At 43.4% G+C, this 26,435-nt stretch overlaps 1 protein-coding gene across 1 annotated transcript in view; it reads right to left on the bottom strand.

Moving 5' to 3' along the window:
* The window catches only part of CALN1 (calneuron 1), a 463,893-nt gene that overhangs the window by 234,956 nt on the left and 202,502 nt on the right, over positions 1 to 26,435 (bottom strand). The window contains exon 3 of the mRNA XM_046665286.1: positions 2,378 to 2,521. Within this exon, the coding sequence (XP_046521242.1) occupies positions 2,378 to 2,521 (144 nt within the window). The remainder of the gene's footprint in view (positions 1 to 2,377; positions 2,522 to 26,435) is intronic.

Genomic DNA, 26,435 nt, shown 5'->3' with positions numbered 1-26,435 from the left:
CAAAGAGAAGCTTAATTAGGTAGGTCGAATCTCTGTGGAGGGTCCCCAGTTACAGAAGCTAGGAAGGAGAGACATAATTAGAACCTGAGTTTTTTTTTTTTTTTTTAACAGAACAGCTCAAAAGGCCCCATTAAGAGAAGGACACTAAAAACACTGAGTCCATCCGTATCCAGAACCCAATACCCTGGACATTTCACTTAAGAGCATTATTTACAAAACACTTAAAGACACCCATTTCAGCCTCAGACTGGGCAATTTTCACTTAGTTCTTTTCACACTTAGGATTTAATAAATTGTGTCGGCAATTCCTTGTGCCTGCACTGCTGCACTGTTTTCATATGTTCTCTATTAAATCTTTTGCAGGCAACAAAGCAAAACTTCGAGGAAGCAACACTTCAAAAGGAAATAAATGTGCTTTTACCTGATGGGGTTATGGTGAAACAGCTGATGACTTGGGCTTTTGTTAAAGGAACTAACAGAAATTCTCTACAAGATGTGCTTGTAAACTCTGTCTTCAGCATGGGTAGCTGAGTGTAGTAAGTAGCAAATAAATTCATGAAACTTGAAGTCTCTTAAACCGCACCGCAGATGGAGCTTTGGCCTGAGTCCTGATGAGCCCCTTGAACAAGAGCAAGATCCCCCAGGATGCCAAGGCCTCAGGAGATCAGCGGAGATTTGCAATCATGTGAAAATTCCCCATGACCCAGGGGCCAGTGGGTGAACATATAAAGAACAAAGATGGGCTTTGATGAAGACCCTTAAATCTCATCAACTTTCCCACAATAGCCCCAGCTCCTTTTTAGTAAATGTTGCTAATTCCATTTGCTTTAGTCCGTTTGACTAGATTTTACAATAGGAGCTGTGAGAGGAGAGACAAAAGCACGAAACTTTCTTAGTTCCATGAAGAGAGGTATAGATTAAGATTTCTATTACATTAAGGAGGAAACTTTTTTTTTCTGGGAATGTATCTCTGAAATGATGCTGGGAGTCACTGGAAGAGAGATTTGGTTATACAATGTGTGCTTTGCTTCAGTTTTTCAGAAATGCAAAGCAAGGTCAAACCAGGCCTGCAAAGACACAATGATTCGCAATCAGAGTTGTAAGGACAAGGCTGAGACTGCTCAAACTGAACATCCCTGATCCAACATCTCTATCCTGAACCAGAAAATGAATGTCCGCAGCTGCACTTGGTGGTTGGCACTGGGTTCATTCACCATATGGTCACCCTTATGATCATCTTTCCAACAAATCCAGTAAGATGACAGCAGAGAGCTGTGTTCCTCCAATCAGCCCGCAGGCCAAGCAAACATCCTAAGATGGCCTTGATCTATTCCTCCAAAAGATTTCTGCCCCTTCCTCTGTTGCCTTTTACTCAGTCTGTAGTTGATGCTCTACCTGAGAGGCCCCACAGCCCACCACTCTGGATCCCTTAGGAATGGAATCAAGCTGCTTTTCAGAGTGGGAGAATGTGTGTTGAAAAACAAAATAAGAAGGCTCCTTCCTGGACCTTCAGCCAAGGCAGGATCTAAATGTCAGGCAGGTCACAGCTGGTTTGGGATAGACTCTTAGGATTTAGAGCAGGAAAGAACCTTAAAGATCCAATATGTCATTTTTTAGAACTTTGTAAATACAGTGAAACCCTTTTCCCCAATGGGGTTGTATGTAGAAACCCAGTATATAAAACAGACAGAAAATAAGCTGTTCTATCCAAGCAATGAAATACAATCTGGCCATAAAAAGAAACCAAGTACTAATACATGCTACAATAGGATGAACCTTGCCAACATATGCTAGGTCAAAGAAGCCAGTCACAAGGCTATGCATATTGTGTGATTCCATTTATATGAAATGTCCAGAAGAGGCAAATTCATAGGGACAGAAAGTAGATTACTGGTTGCCTAGAGCTTGGGGGGATAGAGGAGTCAGGAGGTGAGGGCTAGAGGTACAGGGTTTCTTTCTGAACTGTTGAAAATGTTCTAAAATTGATTATGGCATTGGTTGCACAAATCTGTGAATACACTAAAAACCATTGGATTGTACAGGTTAAATGGGTGAATTTTATGGTGTGTGAATTCTATCTCAATAAAGCTGTTCTTTTAAAAAAGAAAAAACAAAACTATTCTTGCTGCTCCTGCAGCCAGGGCTCCTTCCTCACCCTGCTCCCTCTAGTGGCCCCAGAACCACGTCTGCAGGCCCCTACAGCTCTATGAAATGTTGTCTGAAAAACCTTGATCTAGTCCATGTTTCCACTCTTCAAATGTAAACCAAGACTTGAAGCTAAGTCCTTAGAGTCCAAGTGCAAGACTTTTTAAAACCCAAGGTGTCACTGATGAGTCAGGGCTCACGTCAGGGGAGATGCTGCTGGCCCGGGTCTCACCGTCCATGTCCAGGCGCTGCATGATGATGGCCAGCTCCACCTCACTCGGCATGTACCCCAAAGAGCGCATGGCCATTCCCAGCTCCTGCTTGGAGATGAAGCCATTCCCATCTCGGTCCAGAACCCGAAAGGCCTCTCGGATTTCTACAAGGGGAAAGCAAAGAAAGTCCAACGGTCACATGGCTTGGTCTAGTGCATTGAAATGATTGGTGACTGTCTACTGAAGGCTCCTAACGCTTTACAAATAGACATAGGTCAAAACCTTTCAATCCAATAAATGAGCGGCCAAAAGAGGAAAGAAAGAAGAGAAAGGAAGAAAAGAAAGAAAAAAGAAAATAAGAGGAGAGGGAAAAGAAGGAGAGAAGAGGAGGAAAAAAACGAAAAACAGCTTTGGAAGGAGGAGGTAACTGGCCATGAGCATCCTAAAACCCTATGGGAGGTAAACAATTAGTGGTGCCAGCAGACAATTTTGTTAACCGGGGCCACTTCCTGGGAAAGAATGAGGATTAGGTTTCAGCTGTGAGAAGAAAGCTGCCTCTTAAATCAGCCATTAGGAGCACGGGAGAATGAGATTCCCCTTGCAGACGTGCATTTCAGCTCCCTGCTGCTGCAGGAGCTGTGCAGAAAGCTTTCTCGACCTCATAGGAGGATCGGAGTTAAGTATCCTACTGTTTTTATTTCATTCCTCTATTTACAGTTGTTTCATGGCTATAAACAACCTCAGATCGATAAGTGTCATAAAAGCCCCCAATGATCTTCAATCACATTTGCTCAGGGCCAGCAGAGAACTGGACTCCGCCATCAATAAGGCCGCTTCACTGGCAGGCGAGCTCCCAGCCTCTCACCACAACCGCAGTTGCCCTGCCTTCCACCCTGAGTCCCTCCCTCCACAGCCCCTGCCACCCTTTGGTCCTTGGTTGGCTGAGCATTTCCTGACAAACCGCACCACACCACTGTGAGGCATGACATGGGGAATTCTAGATGACAGTCTGAAGATGACAGGTTCGTCAATCCTATCTGAGCACCAGGCCTGGCCAGCTTTAACTTTTCATCAATAAACCTGGTCCAAGCCCCAGTGTGGCAGCTGCCAAAATTCATCATGCCATTCAACAAGTATCGGCTGCCCCTACCTGAGGAGCATGGTAGTCAGGATGCAGAGAAAGAACAGCCATCCGTTGAGCATCATGGTTCTCCTCCAGAGCCCAGCACTCCAGTGGGGAAGGTAAGATCCACACAGAAACTTGCAGGGACTCTTCAAACTAATACCAGACACTGCCCTAACCCAGGGTCTTACTACTTCTCTAAATATCTGAAGATGCTCCTGGCAAATACCTTGAACCATACCCTTTCTCAAATAGGCTTTCCCTTTCCTATTTGTATTCATTTTCTGTGGCTGCTGTAACAAATTACCACAAACTTCGTGGCTTAAAACAAGAGAAATTTATTCTCTCATAGTCTGGAGGCCAGAAGTCCAAATCCAGTACCCACTGGACCAAAATCAAGGTGTGGACAGGGCCGCACTCTCCCCAGACGCTCCTTACCTCTCCCTACTTCTGGTGGCTACCAGCATTCCTTGGCTTGTGGCCGCATCACTCCAATCTCTACCTCTCTGGTCATACTGCCTTCTCCTCTTTTGTCTGTGATCTCTCTCTGCCTTCCTCTTATAAGGACACTTGTGATTGCATTTAGGGTCCACTCCAGTAATACAGGATAATCTCCCCATCTCAAGATCCCTGATTATATCTGCAAAAACTCTTTTGCCAAGGTAACGTTTACGGGTTCCAGGGATGAGAAGCCAATACCTTTGGGGGCTGTTTTTCAGACTACTGCACTATTCCATCCGGTACATCCACCTGAAACACCTCGCCTTCCTCTTTACCTGCCCAAATCATATCAAGCCTTCAAGGCCAAGTCAAGAGCTGTGTATTCCACAAAAACATCTTTGCTCTCCATAGCCAAAGTTACCTCCCTTTCTGCTGACTGTTCAGCAGGTTCTTCATTTCTTTTACGTGACATCTAGCACTTCTCATCTAGAAATACAATAACTGGTGCAGAAATCATGGCTTCTCTGAACTGTAAGCTCCTCATACACTTTATTCATTGTGTATGTTCCCACCCACACTCTGAAGGAGGCGCTAGACAGACAGCTGTTCAATGGATGATGAGTCTGAATAAATAAGGATCATATATTAGTAGCAAACTTATTGTCAATACTAATTTAGCATGCTGAACACTTTCTGTGAATAACTGTGGGCTCCAAGAGACAGAAGACCAGGCTGTGAGGGGGGACCCTAGGCTCCCAGCCAGGCGTATTAGCTAATTAGGTCTGCAGCCAAACCCAGAGGCTTCAGTTTGTTCATGTGTAAAATGAGCTGGTTTGGCCACGAGGATCCCTAAGGTCCTTCCAGCCCCTTTCTGTGGATCCGTGAACATCGTTAAAATGTTTAAGAACAGGAAGCCTGTGTTCTCTTTCATACCCTATTAATCTGCTGTTCAAACACCCTTCTTTTTTCCATTGACAATATAGAAAAAATGTTAGCCCAATCCAAATTCTGAATGAAGGGGTTTGTCTGCACTCTGAGGCTTTTCTTGTCAATGAAACATGCCCAAGATTACCTAAAGCAGCCATATGTTTTTCCTACCAAGTCTCGGGTAGCCGAAAAGAGCTTAGAGCCGCTGCTCAGCTTGAGGTCGTGGCACAGAGCCCTCAAGGACGCTGGGGGAAGAGAACACAGCCTCATGAGGCCGAGCCCAGGTGCTGAGGGCAGGAGGCTGCAGTGGCAGGGTCTCCTGAGGTGGGAGTCAGCCCACAGGGAAGTCAGTCTGGCTCTGCTCTGCGACCGGAGCAAGCTCCTCCCTCAGCCTTCTGAAAAATGGGTTGGGTTGATCTCCCTTCAGCCTCTATGGTAGGGTTTATAATGGGGCTGGCACATACCATGCAACAGTGGAAAATGTCAGATGATGGCAGGGTACCAGAAGGTCAGGGTCCCAGGTGGGCCAGTCGGACGGCCAGCTGCATGCTGCACCCTGCCCCTTGTTCTCTGGACCACTCCTTTCTCAAGGCGCCATCTCCACTTCTCATCCCTCTCACTCAATCCTGAACTCTCTGGGCTGCTGCTATCACTCTGACAGGGCAGTTCCCTTCTGTTGACGGGGCCAGACTTCATTTCTGGGGTCCCCTTGCATGCCCTAGATCTTACTGATGAACGAGCCTGTATTTTTACACTGGACACCCTAGAGGGGCCTGGTTGGGGTGTTTGAGAACCTCTCCTGGAAATGAGGGCCTTAGTGGGTGTGCCTTCTGACCTGGCTGCCTGGGCTACTTCCGGAGTTGCCTTCCCCTTGGGCTACTGGATTTGGGAAGTCAGACCTCAGACAGAAGTCACTCCAGAACTGCCCTGCTGTGAAAGGACATGCTCCCTCAAGCCTCAAAGCCCCATGGTTTGCCCTGTCTGCAGTATGCATCCAGGCTGGCCCTGCTCCAGGGCAGGGCAGGTATGTATCAGCTCAGAGTTCTGTTTTCTGTGGACCTCGGTAAGCAGGACAAAGCCATCCTTCTCTGTTTGCATAGACGATCTACTCCTGGCTCCCAGGTAGACAGTGTGTGTGTGTGTGTGTGTGTGTGTGTGTGTGTGTGTGTGTGTGTGTGTGTACATGTGTCTGGAGAGGCAGACAGAGCTCACTAACTTCATTTTCTTTCAAAACAGCAGAGAGGAAAAAAACGTAGAAAACCAAAAATCCATAATGGGAGTCTCTGGAGATTTCATCTTTCCAGGGTAGGGAAAGCCCAGGCAAATGAGAAACTTATTAGAAGGAAATGGGTCTTGCAGTCTGAGACATGTGATGTGTGCCTCATTTTATTTTTAATAGCAGAACGGGGTGTGAGAAATATGCCCATAAAACCAGCAGAGACATGGAAGACGGCTGGACCCCTCTGCCTCTGGCTACAGGCAGCCTGCTCGCAGCACAAAGGGGCTTTGGGCTCTGGCCACTTTCCACATCCTTGGGAAGTGGGGACCACAGATCAAGTTTTCAGGAAGAAGCCAGTAATGTGGTGTGCTTTTCAGTGGAATTTATCCTCTCTTTGGGCTAAAGTCCCATGTGCTTCAGAGTTATGTAAGCATGCTGTGCTTTTGGTCTTTAATTCAATTTCAGTCTCACAGAACACATGCACAGCAGGCAGCAGTATGACAATTCTACCACCTCCCAGATGCCTTTGCGGGCTGCAGAAGGGCATGTGTAACGGTGATAGGAACCTGTCCAACTGTCATTGTGTACAGTATGAAAGGAAACATGGTAAGTCATGTCTTCTGAAAAAAGGAAACCACTTTCTGCATATGGAATCTCCCAAAATCAAAGTCTGCATTCCCACAGGGATCTGGGCCTCTCCTCCCTGGAGTGACGCTGATGTTCTGGAGCCAAGCAAGGCCTGGGCTAGAAACAATCCTGTTCCAGGGCCCAATGGATTTACTTCTTGTTGTACCAGCAAGTCTATTTTCTTAAAAATATCCACAGCCACCACTGGTACCATCTGGATCCTAACCCAGTGCCCTCTGAGAACCAGGCCTTGGTTCTATGATCCTCTCTAGAGACATAGCCAATTTGGGCAGGAACAAAGGCAAAGGCATAGCTATCACACAGAACAGATTCACCAATCAGGCCGCCCAAATAGAGCGCATCAGATGAAATTCAGGCACCAGCCAGAGTCAATACTCGTTGGCTAATGTTCTGGTTTTGAAGAGTCAGCTGAAATTCACAGTGCTTTAATTTGCAAACTCTAATTAGTAACGAAGAAAAACAATTTATCCTATCTCAATCCCTGTTAGATTCGAAATCTGTTTATTCTCCACAGAAATGTATCTTGAGGAAGAATGTGGGTTTCAACCACAAAAAGTGATGGCTCTATTAATGAACAAGATGCATTCTGCTGATGCATGCCATTGAGAAATTGCCAAACTGGAGACAGATGCAGTTCAGCAAGGCTAGGCCAGGCAATTATTAAATACCAACACAAATGTGCCAGAATGTATGATACAAACCTCGAGGTCTTTATTCAGAAGACATAATAGGACAGGGACTGAGCCAACGACAAAAGAGATTTAGGAGTTTCCACCTTCTCTATGAAAGATAACAAATGAATAATTAGAGATGATTAATATAGGCATTCATCCAATGAAGAGTTGCTGTTTACTTATTATATGCCAGATGCTATGCTAGGATAGATAGGTAGGAAAAGAAATTTTCCAGGCTTGAGAAGCTTATAATCTAGTTGGAGAGACAGAGAGGTGACTAGATACTTATAAGAGAGAATGACAATTGCAATAATACAAGTCTGTACAAAATCCCATGCAAGTCCTTCCATATGCCAGAGAGATGACTCTGTGAAAGGGTCACACTCGAATCTTTTGAATCTTAAAGCCATGGAAAGAAGGGAAAGGAGGCAGAGTGGGGAGAATGTGCCAAGATGGGCATGTGTAACATCCTGGCTGCATGATGGGCGTAGACACGTTGAGAGACGAGGGTGAGAAGCCCACTAGGGCAAGATGGCAAGGCCTTGGGAGCCATCTGAGCTTTAGCCTGCAGGCCAAGGGTTGACAAATGATGGCCTGTGGCCAGAAGTGGCCCACTACCTTTTTTGCAAATAAAGTTTTATTGGAATGCAGCCATGCTCATTATTTACATATTGTCTGTGTCTGTTGTCTATTGTCTACTGCTTTTGAACTACATAAATAGAATTGAGTAATTGTGACAGTGATGGTTTGGACCACTAAGCCTAAAATATTTACGCTTTGGACTTTTATAGTTAAAGTTTGTGAACCCCTTCTGTGGGCCACAGGGAGCCCTTGGTGGTTTTAAAGGATCAGATTGATTTTTAAGCCAAGGCGCTGGCATCAGGGTGGCTAAGACTAGACTGACAAGTGATGAGAAGCAGAGCCCTCACCTGGGGACTGTCACAGAGTCAAAGGGGAGATGAGGAACCTGGAGCCAAGCAACATGGAGTTGCTGGGAGGGGTCCCAGAGATTTTCGGAGTGGTCAGTGCTCAGGGAACTCTCAGGTGTCCAGTGTCTGGGGTTTAGGAGAGAAGGGTTGGAAGAGGATGCTGGAGTTTCTAGTTTGCTTGACGGGGCGAATGGTGATGACTTTAACTGAGAGAGATTCTGGAGAAGCCACAGCCTTTCAGGGAGGGAAGGGAATTGGCATTTTGGCCACACAGAGTACTGGCCCCTGAGAGATACCCAGGCAGTCAGGTCTGGGGAGCATTTGGAAATATGCGGATAGCATTTGCAGACTGCGATGCTGAAAAGACAATGAGAATGGAAAATGGGAATAGAATGACCATAACTACACATACAATGCTGGTTCCATCCCAGTGCAGGTGTTCATGTGAACGAGTTCCAATGTAATTATACTTAATCAGTCCGCAAATACAACTAACTGGTTTCAGCAATTAGGGAACACAGAGGTGAGAGGTCAGAGAGCAAGGGGGACAGGGCCCTCAAGGACAAGAGAAACATGCTTGGAGGTGGCGGGGATGCAACAGGAACTCAGAAGTGTTCCCACAGTTAATAACGCTGACTGGGGACAGGCCGCACAGACCGGGCAGGGTAGGGGTTATGGCGCTGTTTCGTATAATTCACTTTTTTAACCAGGCTTTGTTTTTCTTAAATTTTAAAAGAGTTAAAGGATCCTTACTCTTAGGTTACTTGCTATTTGAGGTGTGACTGCATCCATTTCAACAAATGCTCATTTATTGTGCTTCTCCCACAGGCCCAGATTGTGATGAATGCTACAGCAGGACACCAAAGACACATCAGAGGGGTCCTGGCCCAGGAGGCACTTCTGTAATTATTTGTCTGTTTATTTGTTTAAATGGAGTCAGGTTTCACAAAGGATTTTAGGAGGCTTAAAGGACTTGAAATTTGCCTGAGAAAAAAAGAGAATGCACAGGAGTTAGAGGAGAGAAGAGGAAAAGATGAAATAGAAAACACTAGGGAAATAAACAGCGGGGAGGTGAAACTCAAGAGAGCCTGGAGCGAGGCTGAGAATTGGAGTCACGGCCCCAGCAAGGGCTTCCAGCAGGGGCAGAACATGGGCCAGGGGAGGAAAGGGTTGCACTCACAGCTCCCAGCCCTCAGTTGGAGGCGAGGGCCCCTGATGGGAGGCCAGGGCCCCTGATGGGAGGCACCTGCAAAAGGACTGGGCTAGCAATAGTGACCATCCCTCTGTGACAGCATAACTGCATCTGATCTGAGGTTAGAACCCAGGTTGAGCAGGGCTCCTGTAAGTTCCTGGGCCCCAGATCCACTGAGAGTTGCTGTTAACTGGGGAACAGGCAAGTGGTAGAGCTGAAAAAATTGCTCAAAGGCCCAGTGCTCAAGGCAGGTGGGTCAGTGATGGATGCTCATATTGTGTAGCTCAGGTATGCCCGTGCTCCTGGCCTTTTTCACTGCCTCATGGCCCAAATGACACCTGGAATTTAAAAAAATCAAGCCAACTCCTTTCCTAGCTAGCATTTGGAAAGAAAAGCATTCAGGAACTTACTAGGCGGTGAAATTTTATAGACAAAGACTAACTATCCCAGGTTATGAAAAAAACCATTTCTTTCCTAAACTAGGGGTATTTCTAAGAGTTTAGGAGCTAGAACAGAATTTGCCTGTCACCAAATTTGAGCCCTCCACAGATTAAGCTGAATTGATTTTAGCATGCCATGTTGGTTAAAGCTAATGGAAAATCCCCAACAGTAATAGAGCAAAGCAAATTAGAACAGAAGCTAACAATGAAAGCTCATGGGGGCAGGGGCACCCTGTGAGGGAGTGAATGCTCCCGCAGGGCTGAAAGAAGAACCATTAAATTAGATTTGAACGTGTAGGAGAGTAAGAATGGCTGAAGGTAGAAAAGATACAAAATGATTGCAGCTAAGTGAAGAGAGACAGGGCGTCTAGTCTAGCTAGAACAGTGGCGGTTCTCCTTGTCTAGGGGGGTTCTGGGCCTGACCTCTGGGTTGGGGACAGCCCCCTGCAAAGACCAGAGCTGGACTGCAGGAATGCCACATTTTTCAGTTATACATGAATTTATGCTTCTTATTAAAAATGCCCCCAACGTGTACACAGAAAAACAATAACCTCTAATTCACCAGTCAGCAATAACCATTGTTAGCACATTACGGCATTTTATTCCAAACTTTTTTACATACAAATAGTCGTAATCAAATTGGGATCACGCACTCTCCTTATATTGATTTTTATATTGATTTTTTTTCATTTAACACACTATTATTTCAATCTTCCATATTGTTTACTAGCCTTTAAAACATCATTTTTGATGGCTACACAGTATTCTGTAAAATGGCTATAGCCAAATTGATTTCACCAAACCTCTAGCGTGGGACATTTAGATTATTTCCAATTTTAAATAATGTTGCAATGGAAATCTTTGTACATAAATTTTCATGTATTTTGATGATCATTTCCTTAGGATGATATCCTAGGAATGGAACTACTCAGTCAAAGGGGAGGAACATTTTTAAGGCACTTAATACACATTGCCAATTGCCCTGTATGATCCATTTCTACTCACAACACTTCTGACACCAAATGTGTAGGGGTTTTTTCCCACATCAACTAATTCTCCAACTCTCTGGATACCAATCAGCTTGTCCAACGATTTTATCCAGTTCTAACACCAACTACTCAGAGTTAGTGCAGACCCCACAGGTTAAGATCCACAAAACTTTGCTCACTTCAGACGCCAGTTGCAAGTCTAGGCCGCCTGTACTTCTGACCAACCAGCTGTAAAGTCATGGGTTCCCACAACCCCTCTTCACATTCAAAAATTTGCTAGAACAGCTCACAGAACTCAGGAAAGCTCTTTACTTACAGTTACTGGTTTACTATTAAGGATACAACTCAGGAACAGCCAAATGGAAGAGACACATAGGGCAAGGTATGGGAGGTGGGGGGTTCACAGAGCTCCCGTGCCTTTCTGGGAACACCATCTTCCCAGCCCAGAAGCTCTCTGAACCCTGTCATTTAGGGTTTTTATGGGGGTTCTATTATGTATGCATGGTTGATTAAACCATTGGCCATTGGCAATTGTGTTACCGAGCAAGGGCTCACCACCTGATACACAGTGAAAAAAGCCAATTATTAAGGCATCAGGTTTTGGGAGAAGAAAACAGCTTTACTGCTAGATTGATCTGCAAGGAGACAGGGGCCATGTGCCCTCAGATCTGCTTCCCTGATCCAGGGCTTTGGCAAGATTTATGGGATGAAGGGCAGGGCAGTCTGAAGTGTGGAGATAGATGATTGGAGGTAAGGAGAAATGAGGTAATTGATGATCTGCACAAGTGTAGTCAAGCTTCATGACTCTTTATAGGATGCATGTTCACCAAATGGTGGTATTAGCATGATCTGAGGGTGGAATTTTCAGCTCCTTGACATCAAAAAGGCCCCTTATCAAGCATTTGCACAGGCCTGGTTGATAGGTTGGTGGCCTCAGTCGTCCTGCACTGGACGAGGAGGGACTCTCAGTTCCTGAAAGACAACTCTTAATTCCTCTGTTGATCAGATGGGGCCGGTTGGACGGGTCCTCGAGGGCCCATGGTTACAAGTGAACTCAATCTTCAGCCCCTCTCCCCTCCCTGGAGGTCATGGGATGGGGCTAAAAGTTCCAACACTCTAATCAAGCCTTGGTCCTTCTGGCAACCAGCCCCCATCCTGAAGCTATCTAGGATATCTAGCCACACGTCATCTCATTAGGATACAAAAGACACTCCTGTCACTCCAGAGGTTCCAAGGGTTTTAGGAACTTTGGGCCAGGAACTAGAAGAAGACCAAATATATATTTCTAATTATATCACAATATCACACTCTCCAAAAAGGCAGTATCAATTATCACTGTTCTCCATTTCACATCATTTTTATGCACAGAAACCCAAAATAACTATGAGATGTGCCTTTCATCCAGCTATCACTTAGGCATTAGTTCCTGAAGTTCAAGATCCAGACGACTATAAAAGGAGGCTTCAAGGCAAGGTAGACAATTCAGATGTTGTCTGAAAAAGACCTAGAGGGTAATCACAGGACTGTGAGTGGACGCCACACTCAGCATGGGGCCTGGCCGGAAGGAGGTATCCCAGAAATGCCCACACAAGGCTGAGATGAGGGAGCTGAGGCTCAGAGAGGGGAGGAGAGTCCCCTGACAAGGGAGGAGCAGGGAGGGAGGAAAGAGCCGCTCGTCTGCTGTCTGCAGGCGGGGACTGTGTCCAGGGCAGGATGCTGGGTAGTTTGTCCTAGGAGGAGGTGGGCCATCTCCCACGGTCCAGCAGACTGGATAGCATCATGGGGACAAAGCTGGTGGTCCTCCACGAAAGGAGCCATTTCTCACACGGCAACAAGCACCGTCTCAGGGAAATAGCCCAAGGCAGAAAATAGGCATTGTGTCCTTTGGCACATAAGACAATATTGGAGGTATCTGCAAGCAGCAAATTGAGTGGAAATTATCTGTGAACAACATGGTAATAATCAATACAATTAGTTTTTCATTAAGTCAGACTTTTCCTAAGCTGTAAAGGTTAGTATCCTGAGATCAGAGAATAATCTCTATCTAAGGAAACAAAATCATTTTGTGGATTTAGCACAGAAGTGGAGGCCAAAGAACACGATCCAAGTTCCAGAAATAAACCAGAGACAAACCGAATGGAGAGAAGGGAGAGGGTCTCTCAGGTATGGCCCACACTCCTTCCCCCCACCCCGGGGTCTTGGGAATCCTCTCAAGAAGCCAAATTTCTCTTTGGATTATTCAATTCAACTCAATCCAACAAGTATTTCTAGGTGCTGGGGGCCAGGTCCCAGGAGACCAAGGTATGCTAGCAAACGGGACACCTGCTCAGGGAGGGAAGCCCACGCGAGCCCACAGGGGGACTGTGGAGGACAGCTAGTGGCTGGAATTCAGATTCTTTCTCTGTCCCTCACAGAACATTATTCTAGAAACCACGTCTTTTCCCTGGCCTCTGGAATCTCTCCTAGGCTGGGAACAGAAAAGAACTTTATAACAGAAGACCAACGACTAAGTCCAAGAAAACACGAGGGCCTCTTTTTGCTTTTGTTCCTTAATGAGGGAAAATTATTTGTAGAGGCAATACAGCTTTGTTTTGATTCTGTCAGTCTGTGCTAAGTGAGAAGACACAGCGCAGCCTCGTGCCCAGGGCTCAAGAAGAGCCAGGAAGGAGGCCTGGGGTCAATCACGAGGTGGGCTCGGCTCCTACTGCGTGACCCAGACGCTTCTGTTCAGCACTCAGTAAAGGAGATCTCCAGGAAGCCCAGCACCCAGCCTACCCTTAAATGACACGTGGGAGAAGGCTAGACAAAGACTGCAAAAGAGCCCCTTCAGAGCAAAAGCCTTAGAGAAATATCACACTTGGTTATTGCAACTGATGCCTCATATCCACTCCCTTGCCAGGGAGAGCCAGGATGGCACACGACCTTTTTTATTCCAACCCATAGTGAGAAATGCATCGCACGTCACGACAGATGCATGAAGTAGTTATAATATACATATGGGGGTGTATGTATATATTAGGTTGAACCACATAAAATTGCTTTAGCATAGGTAAAAAAAAAAATCAAATAGCAGCAATTTCTTCTGGCTTCAACAACCATGTTAACAGCTAACATCTATTGTGTGCTTACTAGGAACCAGGCATCGCTGTCAGCGCTCTTTGTGTATTAGCTCACTTACTCCTCACAACCACCCACAAGGTAGGTTCTGCCATTACCCTTCACCCGAGGTCACGTGGTTGTAAGTGTCAGGGCGGTGATTTGAACCCAGGCCTTCTGGGCCCAGCGTCTGTGCCTCTAAACTTCAGAGTCTATCTCTTCAAACAATGCTTCCTGCACTAGCACGCACCTCTTCCCGAAGTGACATATGTGACACACACTCTGATATTTCTATTCTGTTTCTTTTTCTTTTTTAATATACACCCAAATCCACTAAATTGATCTCACTATGCACGAGTGGTTCAGGACCCACACTTTGAGAAGCCTTGGCCTCGCCCATGTCTTGGCTTCCCCAGGGCAGCCTCTGTACCACGGTTACTCTATGGCACACCCTCTTCTTGTTACCACTTTGGATTCTCCCCAACAGCCTCCTGAGCTTGTCTATGACACCCCAAGCATCTCTCTGTCCCCTGAATCAATGCCTTTCTTCATCACTGTGGCTGGAGTGGAACCACCTCCGCTCCTACTTCTGCACTGAGCAATTAGCTCTCATTCGCTGCCATCAAAGCAGCACATGCTACCCACCTCTGTACCACCATCTACTTAACAAGTGTTTCTTGAGTGTTTCCTGAGTCCAGAGGGATGTTACATTCTGTAAGGATAGAGAAAGGTCTTCGTTTTTGTAACTTCCACAAAACCTACCAATCTTAAGACTTAACACCTGCTGAGTGATAGATTTAGTTCTTGCAGGTCTAAAACCTCCCAGCTGCATCTCCAGCCCAAAGCCACTGCCTGCCCCTGCCCTCAGACCTGTCTGTCACAACCTCAGCCACAGATTAGGGAGGGTGTGGAAGCACGCAGATTCTTCCTGCCCAGGCATTTACCAGTTTTACAGACTGACTCCAAAAGAACAAGAGGACAGCAATGGTCACATGTGTTTAGCTTGACTCTCCACTCCTAATTCATCCTTTTGGCAGCGTCTTAGACCAAAGCAGCTACAGTGCCTACAAAGGGGCCCATAAGACTTCTGGCTGCCCATGGCAGGCAGAAAACTTTGCTTGGCCAGCTCAGTCGATGAAACAAAAACTCTCATAAAGTCATCTTCCAAATAATTCATGGCACTGAGACTGAGGGCAAAATGACAAGTGGTGGGAGGTACAGGAATTGGCACAAATCCAGAAAAGAATTCCCCTTCTGTTGTGTAATTTTTCAATTTTAACTTATCAAACCTGTCCTTCCTTTTCTCACATGCCAGCACACAGAGAAACATGGCCCAAGTCTCGTTTCTAACAGCCTCGCAAACAGAATCACCCCAGAGTTGCTGCCTGGAGAAAGGAAGCCAGATGAAATTTAAGCCAACGTGAACCCCAGGCCCCTGGTAAAATGTGCAAAGGAAAAGGCACAGGTTTGGACTGACTCACAGCCACTCAGGAGAAGCCCACAGAGTGACGCCCTCCTTTAGTTCACCAAATTCCTGCACACCGGCCCTCCATCGGCTCCTGGCCACATTACTTCCTACTCCATTTTGCCTTCCCGATAATTGATAAAGGGCCTGGATAAGAAAGAAATTGTTCTCCACTGCAGGCTGCATAAATATCCCATTATCAATCGGAAGCAATTTATTTGCTTAAAACTGCCAACTCTCTCATTTTGTTTTAACATGCTGGTTCTCTATGGAAATAAGTCTGCCCTTTTGAAACGGCTACTTTCAAAGCCTGGCACTGGCTCTAGCGTGAGAAATAAAACTGCAATCAGCTGAGGCAGACTGACCCCAGCCCAGCCCTCCAGTATTCAAAGGGAAGCTCAGAAAAGGCGAAAACTTGCTTTAGGAATTTTACCCAGAAACTTAACCCTGAGCAAATCACAAGAGAGTAAACCAACTATTTAAGAACATACACGTGTGTACACATGCACGCCCGCGTGCACACGCACACACACAAATCACTCCAGATTTCTCCTAAAGAGAAGGCAGCCAGGCTGGGAGCAGAGGAGGCAGCTGAGGGCCCTGCGTGCCCATGTAGATTTTCAGCTCATGAAGATGAACAGTGTGATCAAGGCAACATTTCAATCCATGGAGAAAAAGAAGGATTATTTAATATATAGGGCTGCAGTAATCAGTTAAGAACTTGGAAAATATTAAGTTACAACTGTACATCACACCACATACCCAAATCTACTTTTGAGAATTTAAAAAGTAGAGGGAATTAAGACAATAAAAATCAGACTACAAATGAAAAAGTTCTTTCTAAAGAACTGAAGACAAATTGATACATAAAAAAAAACAATTAAGACAAAGAAACAGCCTGGAAAAAAACAAGATGAATTGACATATGGCAGACAAAGGGATAATCTTTGATATGTAAAAGGTTTTACTGGAATGCCCTGAGAGAACAATAGAAAAAGACACAGACATTCTCTAAAAGGAAAAATACATATAGCCAAAAATCATATAAAGTAGAATTCCATCTCACTATTAATTTTTCCACTTGTGATATTTTTTACTATTCATTTTCTAGTGCAAATGAATAGAACCATACTATACCACATTTTGTCTTATCAGATTTATTCTCAGTCAATAAATATTTGTTGGTGTCTACTCTGTGCCAGGCACTGTTCTAGGAGGTAGGATGTGACGGAGAGGACAACAAAGACCCCTGACCCCGTGTGCTTGCATTCCACGCGTACTTAAGACAAACACTAAACAATAGGCTCTTTGTCAAGTAAATAACGTGGTGTGTAGGAAGGTGATAAGTGCTAAGGAAAAGACAAATTAGAGGAGCAGAGTAGACAGCACTGCAGAACTCTGGGGAGGCGAGGAGCAGGTTCCAGTGTAAGTACAAAGGTTAGGGCAATTGAGCTGCAGTGAGAAGACATTTGAGCAAAGACTTGAAGGTAAGGTTGGTAGCCATGGGATATCAGGAGAAGAGTGTTCCAGGAAGAATGAACAGTCAATGCAAAATCTCCAGGTGGGCATGTGCCTGGTGTGCTGAAAGAACAGCAAGGAGGTCTAGGGACATGGGTGGAGTGGAGTGAGTGAGCGAGGAGAGAAGTAGGTGGGAATATTAGAGAGATAAGGGTGGGAAGGCAGACCATGTAAGGCCTTGTAGGCCATTGTCAGCTCTTTGGATTTTACTTTGAGTGAGGTGGGATGAGCAGAGGAGTGATGTGGTCTTGATTTTGTGTTAAAGGGATGCTTCTGTCCAAAGAAAACATACAGATGGCCAACAGGTGCACGAAAAGGTGCTCAACATCACTAATCATCAGGGAAATGCAAATCAAAACCACAATGAGATAACACCTCACACCTGTTAGAATGACTATTATCAAAAAGACAAGAGATAGCAAATGTTAGCAAGGATGTGGAGAAAAGGGAACCCGTGTGCACTGTTGGTGGGAATGTAAATTGGTGCAGCCACTATGGAAAACAGTATGGAGGTTCCTCAAAAAATGAAAAATAGAACTCAATATGATCCAGCAATCCCACTTGTGGGTATATATCTGAAGAAAATGAAAACACTAACTCAGAAAGATATCTGCACCTACATGTTCACTGCAGCATTATTCACAATAGCTAAAATATGAAAAGAACCTAAGTGTTCATCTGTGGATGAATGGAAGAAGAAAATGTGGCATATGCAAACATTGGAATATTATTCAGCCATTAAAAAGGACGGCTTGCCATTTGTGACAACATGGATGGACCCTGAGGGCACTATGCTAAGTGAAACAAGTCAGACAGAGAAAGACAAACATCATATAATCTCACTTATATGTTGAATCTAAAAACCAAAAAACAAACAGAAAACCCACCAAGCTCATAGATACAGAGTGCAGGCTGGTGGTTGCCAGAAGCTGGGGGGCAGGCGGGGAGGGAGTGAGTGGACATGACATGGGTGAAGGGGTCAAAAGGTAGAAACTTCCACTTATAAAATAAATAAGTCTTGAGGATGTAATGGACAGCACGGTGACTATAGTTAACAGTACAGTCATGCACCGCATAACCATGTCGTTTCAGTCAACGACAGACCACAAATATGACAGTGGTCCCATAAGATCAGTACCATATAGCTTGGGTGTGTAGTAGGCTATACCATCTAGGTTTGTGTGAAATGCTCTATGATATTCACACTACCACTAAATCACCTAATGAAGCATTTCTCAGAACATATTCCCACCGTTAAACGACGCATGATTGTACTGCACTGCATGTTTGAAAGTTGCTAAGAGAGTAGATCTTAAAAGTGTTCATCACAATAAAAAAATTTTTGTAACTATGTATGGTGATGGATTTTAACTAGACTTATTGTGGTGATCATTTTGCAATATAGACAAATATCAAATCATTATATCATACATGTCAGACTAATATAATATTATATGTCAATTATACCTCAAAATAAAAAAGGATGCCTTGTCTGCTGTGTTGATAACAGACTGTAGAGAGAACATGACAGCAGAGAGAGGCTGCTCCAGTGGTCCAGGTGAGAGAGGATGAGAGCAACAAAGGAGGGAAAAGTGGTCCGCTTCTGGATGGATTTGAAGGTAGAGCCAGCAGGATGTCCTGAAAGATGGGTTATGGGATGTGAGAGAAGGAGGGGGGGAGTCAGGAGGGCTCCAAGGTTTCTACCGCAGCAACTGAAAGACCAGCAAGGCTTGTTTGATGACATGCTCAGAATTGTCAAGGATACAGGGTTAAAGCAACTCTGCACACTGCTGGTGGGAGTGTAAACTGGCACTCTGTCTGCAGGGCAATGAAGAAGTAAGTAACCAAAGCCTTAAAAATATGAATCTTATTTCCATTCTGATTAGAGCAAATCTTAAATGGACATTTTTGAGATAATCATAATAGAGAAATAAGTTGCATAAAGTTAGAGAGCTATACTGATGTAATTATGGACAAAATGATATGATGTCTGGGCTTTGTATTAAAATACTCCAGGAAAAGACGCTGGCGGCAGGGGCAAGGGATGAAATATGATCGGTAAAATGCTGAAAATCACTGAAGCTCAGTGGCAGCCACTCAAGAGATTATACCATCCTCTCTTCTTCCCAGTATGTTTGACAATTTCCATAATAAAAATATTTTTAGGTGTTCATACTCTTAGACTCAACAATTCCATTTGTAGGAATTTATCCTTAAAAAATAAGAGGTGTGTACAAAGACTTATTTACAAAGATACTTATCACAGCCTTATTTTTAATAATAAAAATGGGAAACCACAAACAAGAGGCGATTAGCTAAATAAATGATAATAAGCCATTTAGATGAAAACGGTAGAAAGATCAGAAATTGGTCTGGATACATACAGAAATTCAGTATATGACAAAAGTGACATTTCAAATAATGGGAAAAGACGGGTTCAACATATGATGTCAGGACAACTAAGTAGATATCTGGAAAAAATTAAGAAGGAAACTATACTCCACACTTTATCCCAAAATAAATTCCAGAAGAACTAAAGATTAAACATATAAGATAAAGTCATAATTGTAATAGAAAAAAAACCTACGAGGATAGGCTGTACTTAGTAGGGAACAAACACCAAAAGCCATAAAATAAAAGACTGATAAATTCTAAGTAAAAATTTAAAACTTGGCAAAAACCATTGTAAGCTAAATCAAAAATCAGAAACAAAGTAAAAATATGTGCAACTTATATTACAAATAAGGAGCTAATTTCCCTTATATGTAAAAAGCTCCTTTATATCAATAAGAAAGAGGTCAAGAAACCAAGAGAAAAACGTTCAAAGAATATGAGCAGGAAAGGAACAACAAACGGCTCTTAAACATGTGAAACAATGTCCAAGCTAACTCACAATAAGAGAAATGCAAATTAAAATGACAGCTGTATAATATATTTCACCTGGGAGGCAGGCAAAGTTTAAGAAGTTAGATAACACACTGTCTGGATAAAGCTGAGAGGAAGCAGTCCCTCTCAAACTGTGGTGGTAGAAGTGTAAATTAGTCTAATCTTTGAAGTGCAATTTGGCAATCCTCATTCTATTACGAATACACACTTGAACTCAATGATTCTACCTCTGGAAACAGATCCTCCTGGCATACTCACACACACGCGGAATGAGGTAGGAAACAGGCTACTGGTTGCAGCATTGTTTATATACGGTTTTTAAAAGATCAGATTTAACGATATTAAGGAATTATTGCTAAGTGTGTTAGGTGTGATACTGGTAATTTTTTCAAGTCATTTCTTTTGGATCTATATTAAAATAATTACAGGTGAAATGATATAAAGTCTGAGATTTGCTTTAAAATAATATCAGAAGGAGGAGGGTTGGCAGATGGGGTATAGATGAAACAAGCTTAGTCACAGTGAAAGCTGGGTGCTGGGCTCATGGTGCTCATTACACTCGACTTTTCCATAATAAAACATTAAAAATTCAAAAGATCAGAGTCAACTCAAATACCCATTAAGAGAAAACTGTAAATAAATTATAGTGTACCCAAACAATGGAAGAGTATGCAGCTGTAAAAATAATAAGAATGTTCTTTATATCCTGATGTAGAGTGACCTGCAAGATGTATGGTTAAATGAAAAAAGCAAGATGCAGAAAGGCAGGCATCAAACGCCTCCATTTGTGTAAGAAAAAGAAGAAAAGAACCGTACAAACTTGCTTGTAAATGCACGAAGTCTCTCTGGACGAATATGCAGGAAGCAGGGAAGCCTGGTTCCCCTGGGGACGGGAACCAGGCAGGGCAGAGGGCTGGGGTGGGAATGGAGGACACTCTCACTAGCTATACCTGTCTACCTTTGGAAGTTTGCACCATTAATGTATGATCTATTCAAATAAATAAATGAAATCTCTGACTGTAAAAATATACACTAAATCATTAATAGTGGTTACTGCTGAAGGATAGGGTTATGGGTGATTGTTATTATTTTCCAAATATTCTACAAGGAACGTGTATCTCTTAAGCAATTTTGGGGAGAGAGAGAAGATTATGTTTGAAAGGCAAAAAGCAGGAAATGACTTAAAGACCTTGTCTGAATCATCACACAGAAGGTGACCATGGACTCCCAAGTGCCTGACACTGCCACAAGCCTTCTTCCTTCCAGCACCACACCTTCCAGCGCACTGAGCACCCACAAGTCGGCAGGGACCTGGCTAGGGTGAGGACATGATGCTGGATGAGATCTAGCTCTGCCCTTAGAGCGCTCATGATGGGGAGAGTGGGGAGAGAGACAGAAATGCACACAGGCCATTACAACACTATGTGATAAGTGCTATCATACCCACAACTTAGGAAAGCTGGGACGGGAGATCACGGGAGGAAACTGATTTTTCAGTGGGAAAACGCATAAGATCCTTAAGATGGACGGTAATTGGATTCAAGATTATATGGTGATGATTCAGTTTAGTGTCAACGATAAAACGGCTGACCCCATTTGCTAATTGGCCTCCCTTGGTGACTCAGCACTAAAACAGTCCCTAACCATCGGCGTTGGTCCTCCAGCGCAGAGCTGAGCTGAATTTGCTTATCGTTGCACTGCATGCTTTTAAACTTTGACCGTGTAGCACAACAACCATCTTGCTCCATTCCCAGACTCCTGCTACTAAGTGACTTCAATATCCTTAACCCCTAGTTCTCTAATAGCTTTTACCTCCACTCCACTCAAGAAACCCCACATGGGGCCACAGGCTGTCCTCGTCCTGACCTAACATTGTTCCAACTCTTAAGCTCTAAAATTTCACTCTCATATCACGCACAACCTCCGATTTTTCCAACTGTTACTCCCACCAGCTGCTCTTTAACTTTCCAAGACCTTAACTCCTCAGCATTTCTCCAAACCAGCAGCCACCATAGTCTTCCTTTGCTATTCAACCCAAGCAGACAAGTTACCTGAAGCCCAGTTCAATTCACCCACTCTCCAGTTCCCTTACTAGCTTCCTGCTGGGCCTGCCGTCTGCATCGCAAGCACCGTCTCCACTTTGTAGCCAGACACAATCCTTTCCCCACAGTTGCTATTCAAGATCTTCAGGATTGTCCACAAACTCCCAATTCCACTTCCCAAATCCATCCTCAAACTTTCAGTGAATAATGTAATCCTTCAATTGCTCTTCAGAAAAGAAAGAAACTATCAGTCCAGAATGGTTTCAATTTTTCACCCCTTCTCCCCTCTAAACTTACTTATTGCAAAATTCATTCTCATTTCCTCTCTCCTTTTAGACAAAAGAGGTATCCCATTCCTTTGGATCAGACTCATTTAATGGGACTCCAGAGATTCTCTCAACCTCGTCCAGCTCCCATACCCTTGGCCACTTGCTTTGCTGTAGCTGTTACCAGCATGGGGACTCAAACCAAACTCCTTTAGGGCCACAAGACCCCAAGGCCTGATGCCACTGCTGGGGTCTCTTGCTCCCTTGTAGTTTCTAAACTTGGATGAAGCACCACACTGTGTATGCAATCTGGCTTCCCCGGTGGCAGCCAAATGGGCTAGATGACACACACCAGAAGCACAAGGGTATTAACGTCCTGAAAATTCAACTTTGACCAATCAGAAGAGGAAAGAAGAGAGCTAGGAAATTCCCTCTTCATTCCTCTCTCCAATGAATTGTCCCCAGTGTTTCTGTACAGCCTATCTGGAGACATCCTGCATAACTTTCATAGTTTAACTTCTATCCTTCCTTTTCTCACTTCTCTTTTTCCTCATTCTTGATGTCCTGGGTTTTCACCTCCCCAAAGACATTAGCACTTAAGCCTTGCCTCAGGCTCTGCTTTCTGGAGCTAACATACCATGCGTGCTATGAATTCCATTACTTCCTTCCTGTCCAGAGACTTTGAACCTTAGTTATTTTCTCAAGTCTATAGCATTTTTTTCTGTAAATGCAGAAAAGCCTAGAGAATGATATAGGTGAACCTCTGTAAACCCACAACCAAACTGTATCAAATCTTAACGTTTTGCCATTTTGATTTAATTATTTTAGAAAAAGGAAAAGAAATTAGACATTGCAAGTGAAGCTCCCTGTATCTCTCTCCCTGATCCCATTTCTCTTAATCCCTAGATATAATCACTGTCTTGAATTTGGTATTGATCATTCCCATTCATGTTTCTAAAATTCTTCATTTCTTATAAAATATTTTGAAGATTCTAGGAAAGAGAATCATATCATTAACATGTATTTACCTAACCCAGCCTTATCAAGTCTATACCTTATACCATATTTACTTCCTATCTTTTTCTAAAGTGACTTTAATTTATATACAATAGTTTGAAGTTCCTTATAGATCACTTCCCTATTTTATTCCTCTCCTTCCATGCTAATAGTAAGCACTATCATGATTTCAGTACTTATTGTTGCCTTGGACTTTTTTATCCTTATTCTGAATATATATGCATTCACATATGTGTGTATGTGTGGTGGGCCTGTATACATAATATAATGGATACATACACACATATAAATATTGACCCATATAATTCTAGTTTGTTTTAACCACTACATAATATTCCATCTCCAGTTGATTGATATATATGTTGTGACAAGTTTTTATATGAAAGAAATCCTCACAAGGAATATTCTTGCATCCTGTGTAGAGAGTACCTCTCTCTACCAGCTGCACAGTCAATTACAAGCTTGGGGCCAAGAAAAAAAATATATTCACTATGCTGGGCTTGCTCCCACTTTGTGTGCTAACTGTTTCTGACAACATTCTGTGTCCCTAGCTAATGAAATGAGGGCCTTAGGATGTGAGCGGGGTCTCTTCCAGACCATCTTGGTCACCAGGAAAGCTGAAGTTCATTTAATGGACATTGTGCAATTACAAAAAATAATGCTACAGAGTCTTCATGACATGGAAAATGTTCATTATTTAGTGTCAAGTGGAAAAATAAATTTCTAAACGTTATGTGTTGTGTGATCATCATTTTGAATGATATTATACCAAAAAGATCCAGGAACCAGCCTGAAGGGGCTACTGCTAAAATCAAAATAAACACTGACAGGAAGAGATTATGATCTATTGAATAAAATGAGAATTGATGAGTCAACACTGATATAAATGAATGAATGAATGAATGTGGATAAGAATAGGCTCTTGTTTACAGCATAATGCCAATAAATGTAGAAGGGATGATGGACTTAGAAAAACCATTTGATAAACCACCATAGTAGTAAGTAATTCAGGCAAGAATCACTCACGGATACTAAAAGTAGTGGGCGAAAGTTTGAGGAGGATTGGATATTTATACAGCTTCAAAGTATTTCCCCCAAAATACTTATTAATTCTGAAAGGGAGTCACTTTATAGTGAGAAGGCTGGAAGACTCTATCCTAATTCAGTAATCAAAGTTAATATCACCAGTAATGGGACAATCATCATTATGTGTCATCTGATCGGACGCCATGAAAAGGGCACGTCATCATCACTTCAGTGATAATTCCGCCACAGCTGCATATCTTAAGTCTAACCATGAGGACACATCAGACAAATCCAACATGAGGGGCACATTACAAAATAACTGACCTACAACTTCAAAAACATCCAGGTAGTGAAAGCAGAACACAAAACCTAAGCAATCTTTTGAGATTGGAGGAAACTAGAGACATCACAGATAAATGCTAAATATGATCTTGGATCAGACGGTTTAGCTATAAAGAGCAGGACCAAGATGACTGGGGAAATCTGAAGGGAGACCGTGGATTAGGTGGTGGTATTACACAATATTAGTTTCCTGAATCCGAGATAGATAGAGATAGACTTATAGACGTACAGATATATTTGGGAGGGAGAGAGAACAATACAGCAAACGTGACCAAATGTCAATAATCAGAGAATCTGAGTGAGGGATATATAGGAGTTCATTGTACTATTTTTAAAACTTTCCTCCATATTTCAAATAAAATAGTAAAAACAAAAAAGACTATGTGATGTCAATTTAATTACATCCATATGATGGAATATTACACACACACACACACACACACACCCCTACTATATCACATCTACTAAATGACATGGGCAAAATTGTTTTCTTTAAAAGTCAGGATAAAAAATTATATAAGCAAAATGATTTTAAAATCTGTAAAACCATGGGCCTAGGGGAAAAAAGACAGGAAGGAAACAGAATAAAAGGTTAAATGAATTATCACAGAATGGTGATATTCAGGATCATTGTGGGAAGGGGGTGGTGGTCATTATACTTTTCTTTATTTACAAATGTGTCCTTGAGACTAATTTTTATAAGAAGAACCAAACGTTATTTTTAAAAACAAAACCAAAGCAATGAATGAACTGAAGACTTGACTGCAACAGCTCTCTCCACTCTGGGATCCATTTTTCTGAGACTATCCAAAGTCTCAGAGTGGAAATCTTTCACAAAACTCCAGACATCTGTTCTTATACCCAATTCCTTTGGAAACTCTTTTTTCCCAACTCATACTAATCAATTCAGCCGTGAGGAGCAAACCAGACACGGACACTGCCCTTAGATGGGCTTACAACGTGAGTATTTTAGCACAGGCTGAGAACTGAGTTAGCTAATCTTCAAAGAGGGCACCTGCCATCCTCTTCAACAACACAAAAAGCAATTTCTTTTGGGGGAGAAAAGCCCTTTCAACATGGAAATTGGTTCATGACAATATGCCTGATAAAAACGGCCCATAAAGGAAGTGTTGGCAGGCCCATCTCCCTGACCGCACCCTCCCTCTCTCAGTCATTACCCTCTCTCGGTCGTGTCACTCAAATGGAAAATGAGGTTCTCTCAATGGAAAAATAAGTTGGGACATTTTTTTGAACTCTGGAGCAGTGAACCAGGACTGTTCACACATTCTATGAAAATAAAAACCACCACAAAACATTTATTCATTCTGCTCTTTCCACCTGAACACATTCCAAAGGTTTGAATGTCATCATCTATAGCTCAACCTTGAAATTCACCCTCGACCTCTCCCCTTCTTGGTGACTATACCTGCACCATCCAGAGCTGTGGGCCTAAAACAGCACATCTAACCACGGTTCACTTCAGCAGCTAATTCCTCACTGACTCCCACTCACTAATTAATTCAGCAAGCATTTATGGGGCTGCTGTTCGATGCCAGGCCAGGGCCCACTGCCATGGCGCAGGGTCAGACCCCCTCTTCGGTGTGCCAGGCTCTTCCTAAATTGGGCCACACCCACCTTCTTCACGCATCTTGGCATCCCCCACCCCCACCACCAGCTACACAGCAGACACCGGCATTTTGCTGAATTAGGAGCAGACCTTCTCTTTCAAGACTATAGGCTATTTTGCTACTCAGAATAGGCTCTTCCCTTTGTCTTCTGCAAATGGCACCTATTTATTCCTTAAGATTCACAGCCAAAGTCAGGTTTCCTACTGAGCT

This window comes from Equus quagga, chromosome 7 (assembly GCF_021613505.1).
Source record: "Equus quagga isolate Etosha38 chromosome 7, UCLA_HA_Equagga_1.0, whole genome shotgun sequence".
Classification (NCBI taxonomy): Eukaryota; Metazoa; Chordata; class Mammalia; order Perissodactyla; family Equidae; genus Equus; species Equus quagga.
The sequence above is the reverse complement of the archived record's forward strand: the minus strand, read 5'-3'. Positions and strand labels throughout refer to the sequence as shown.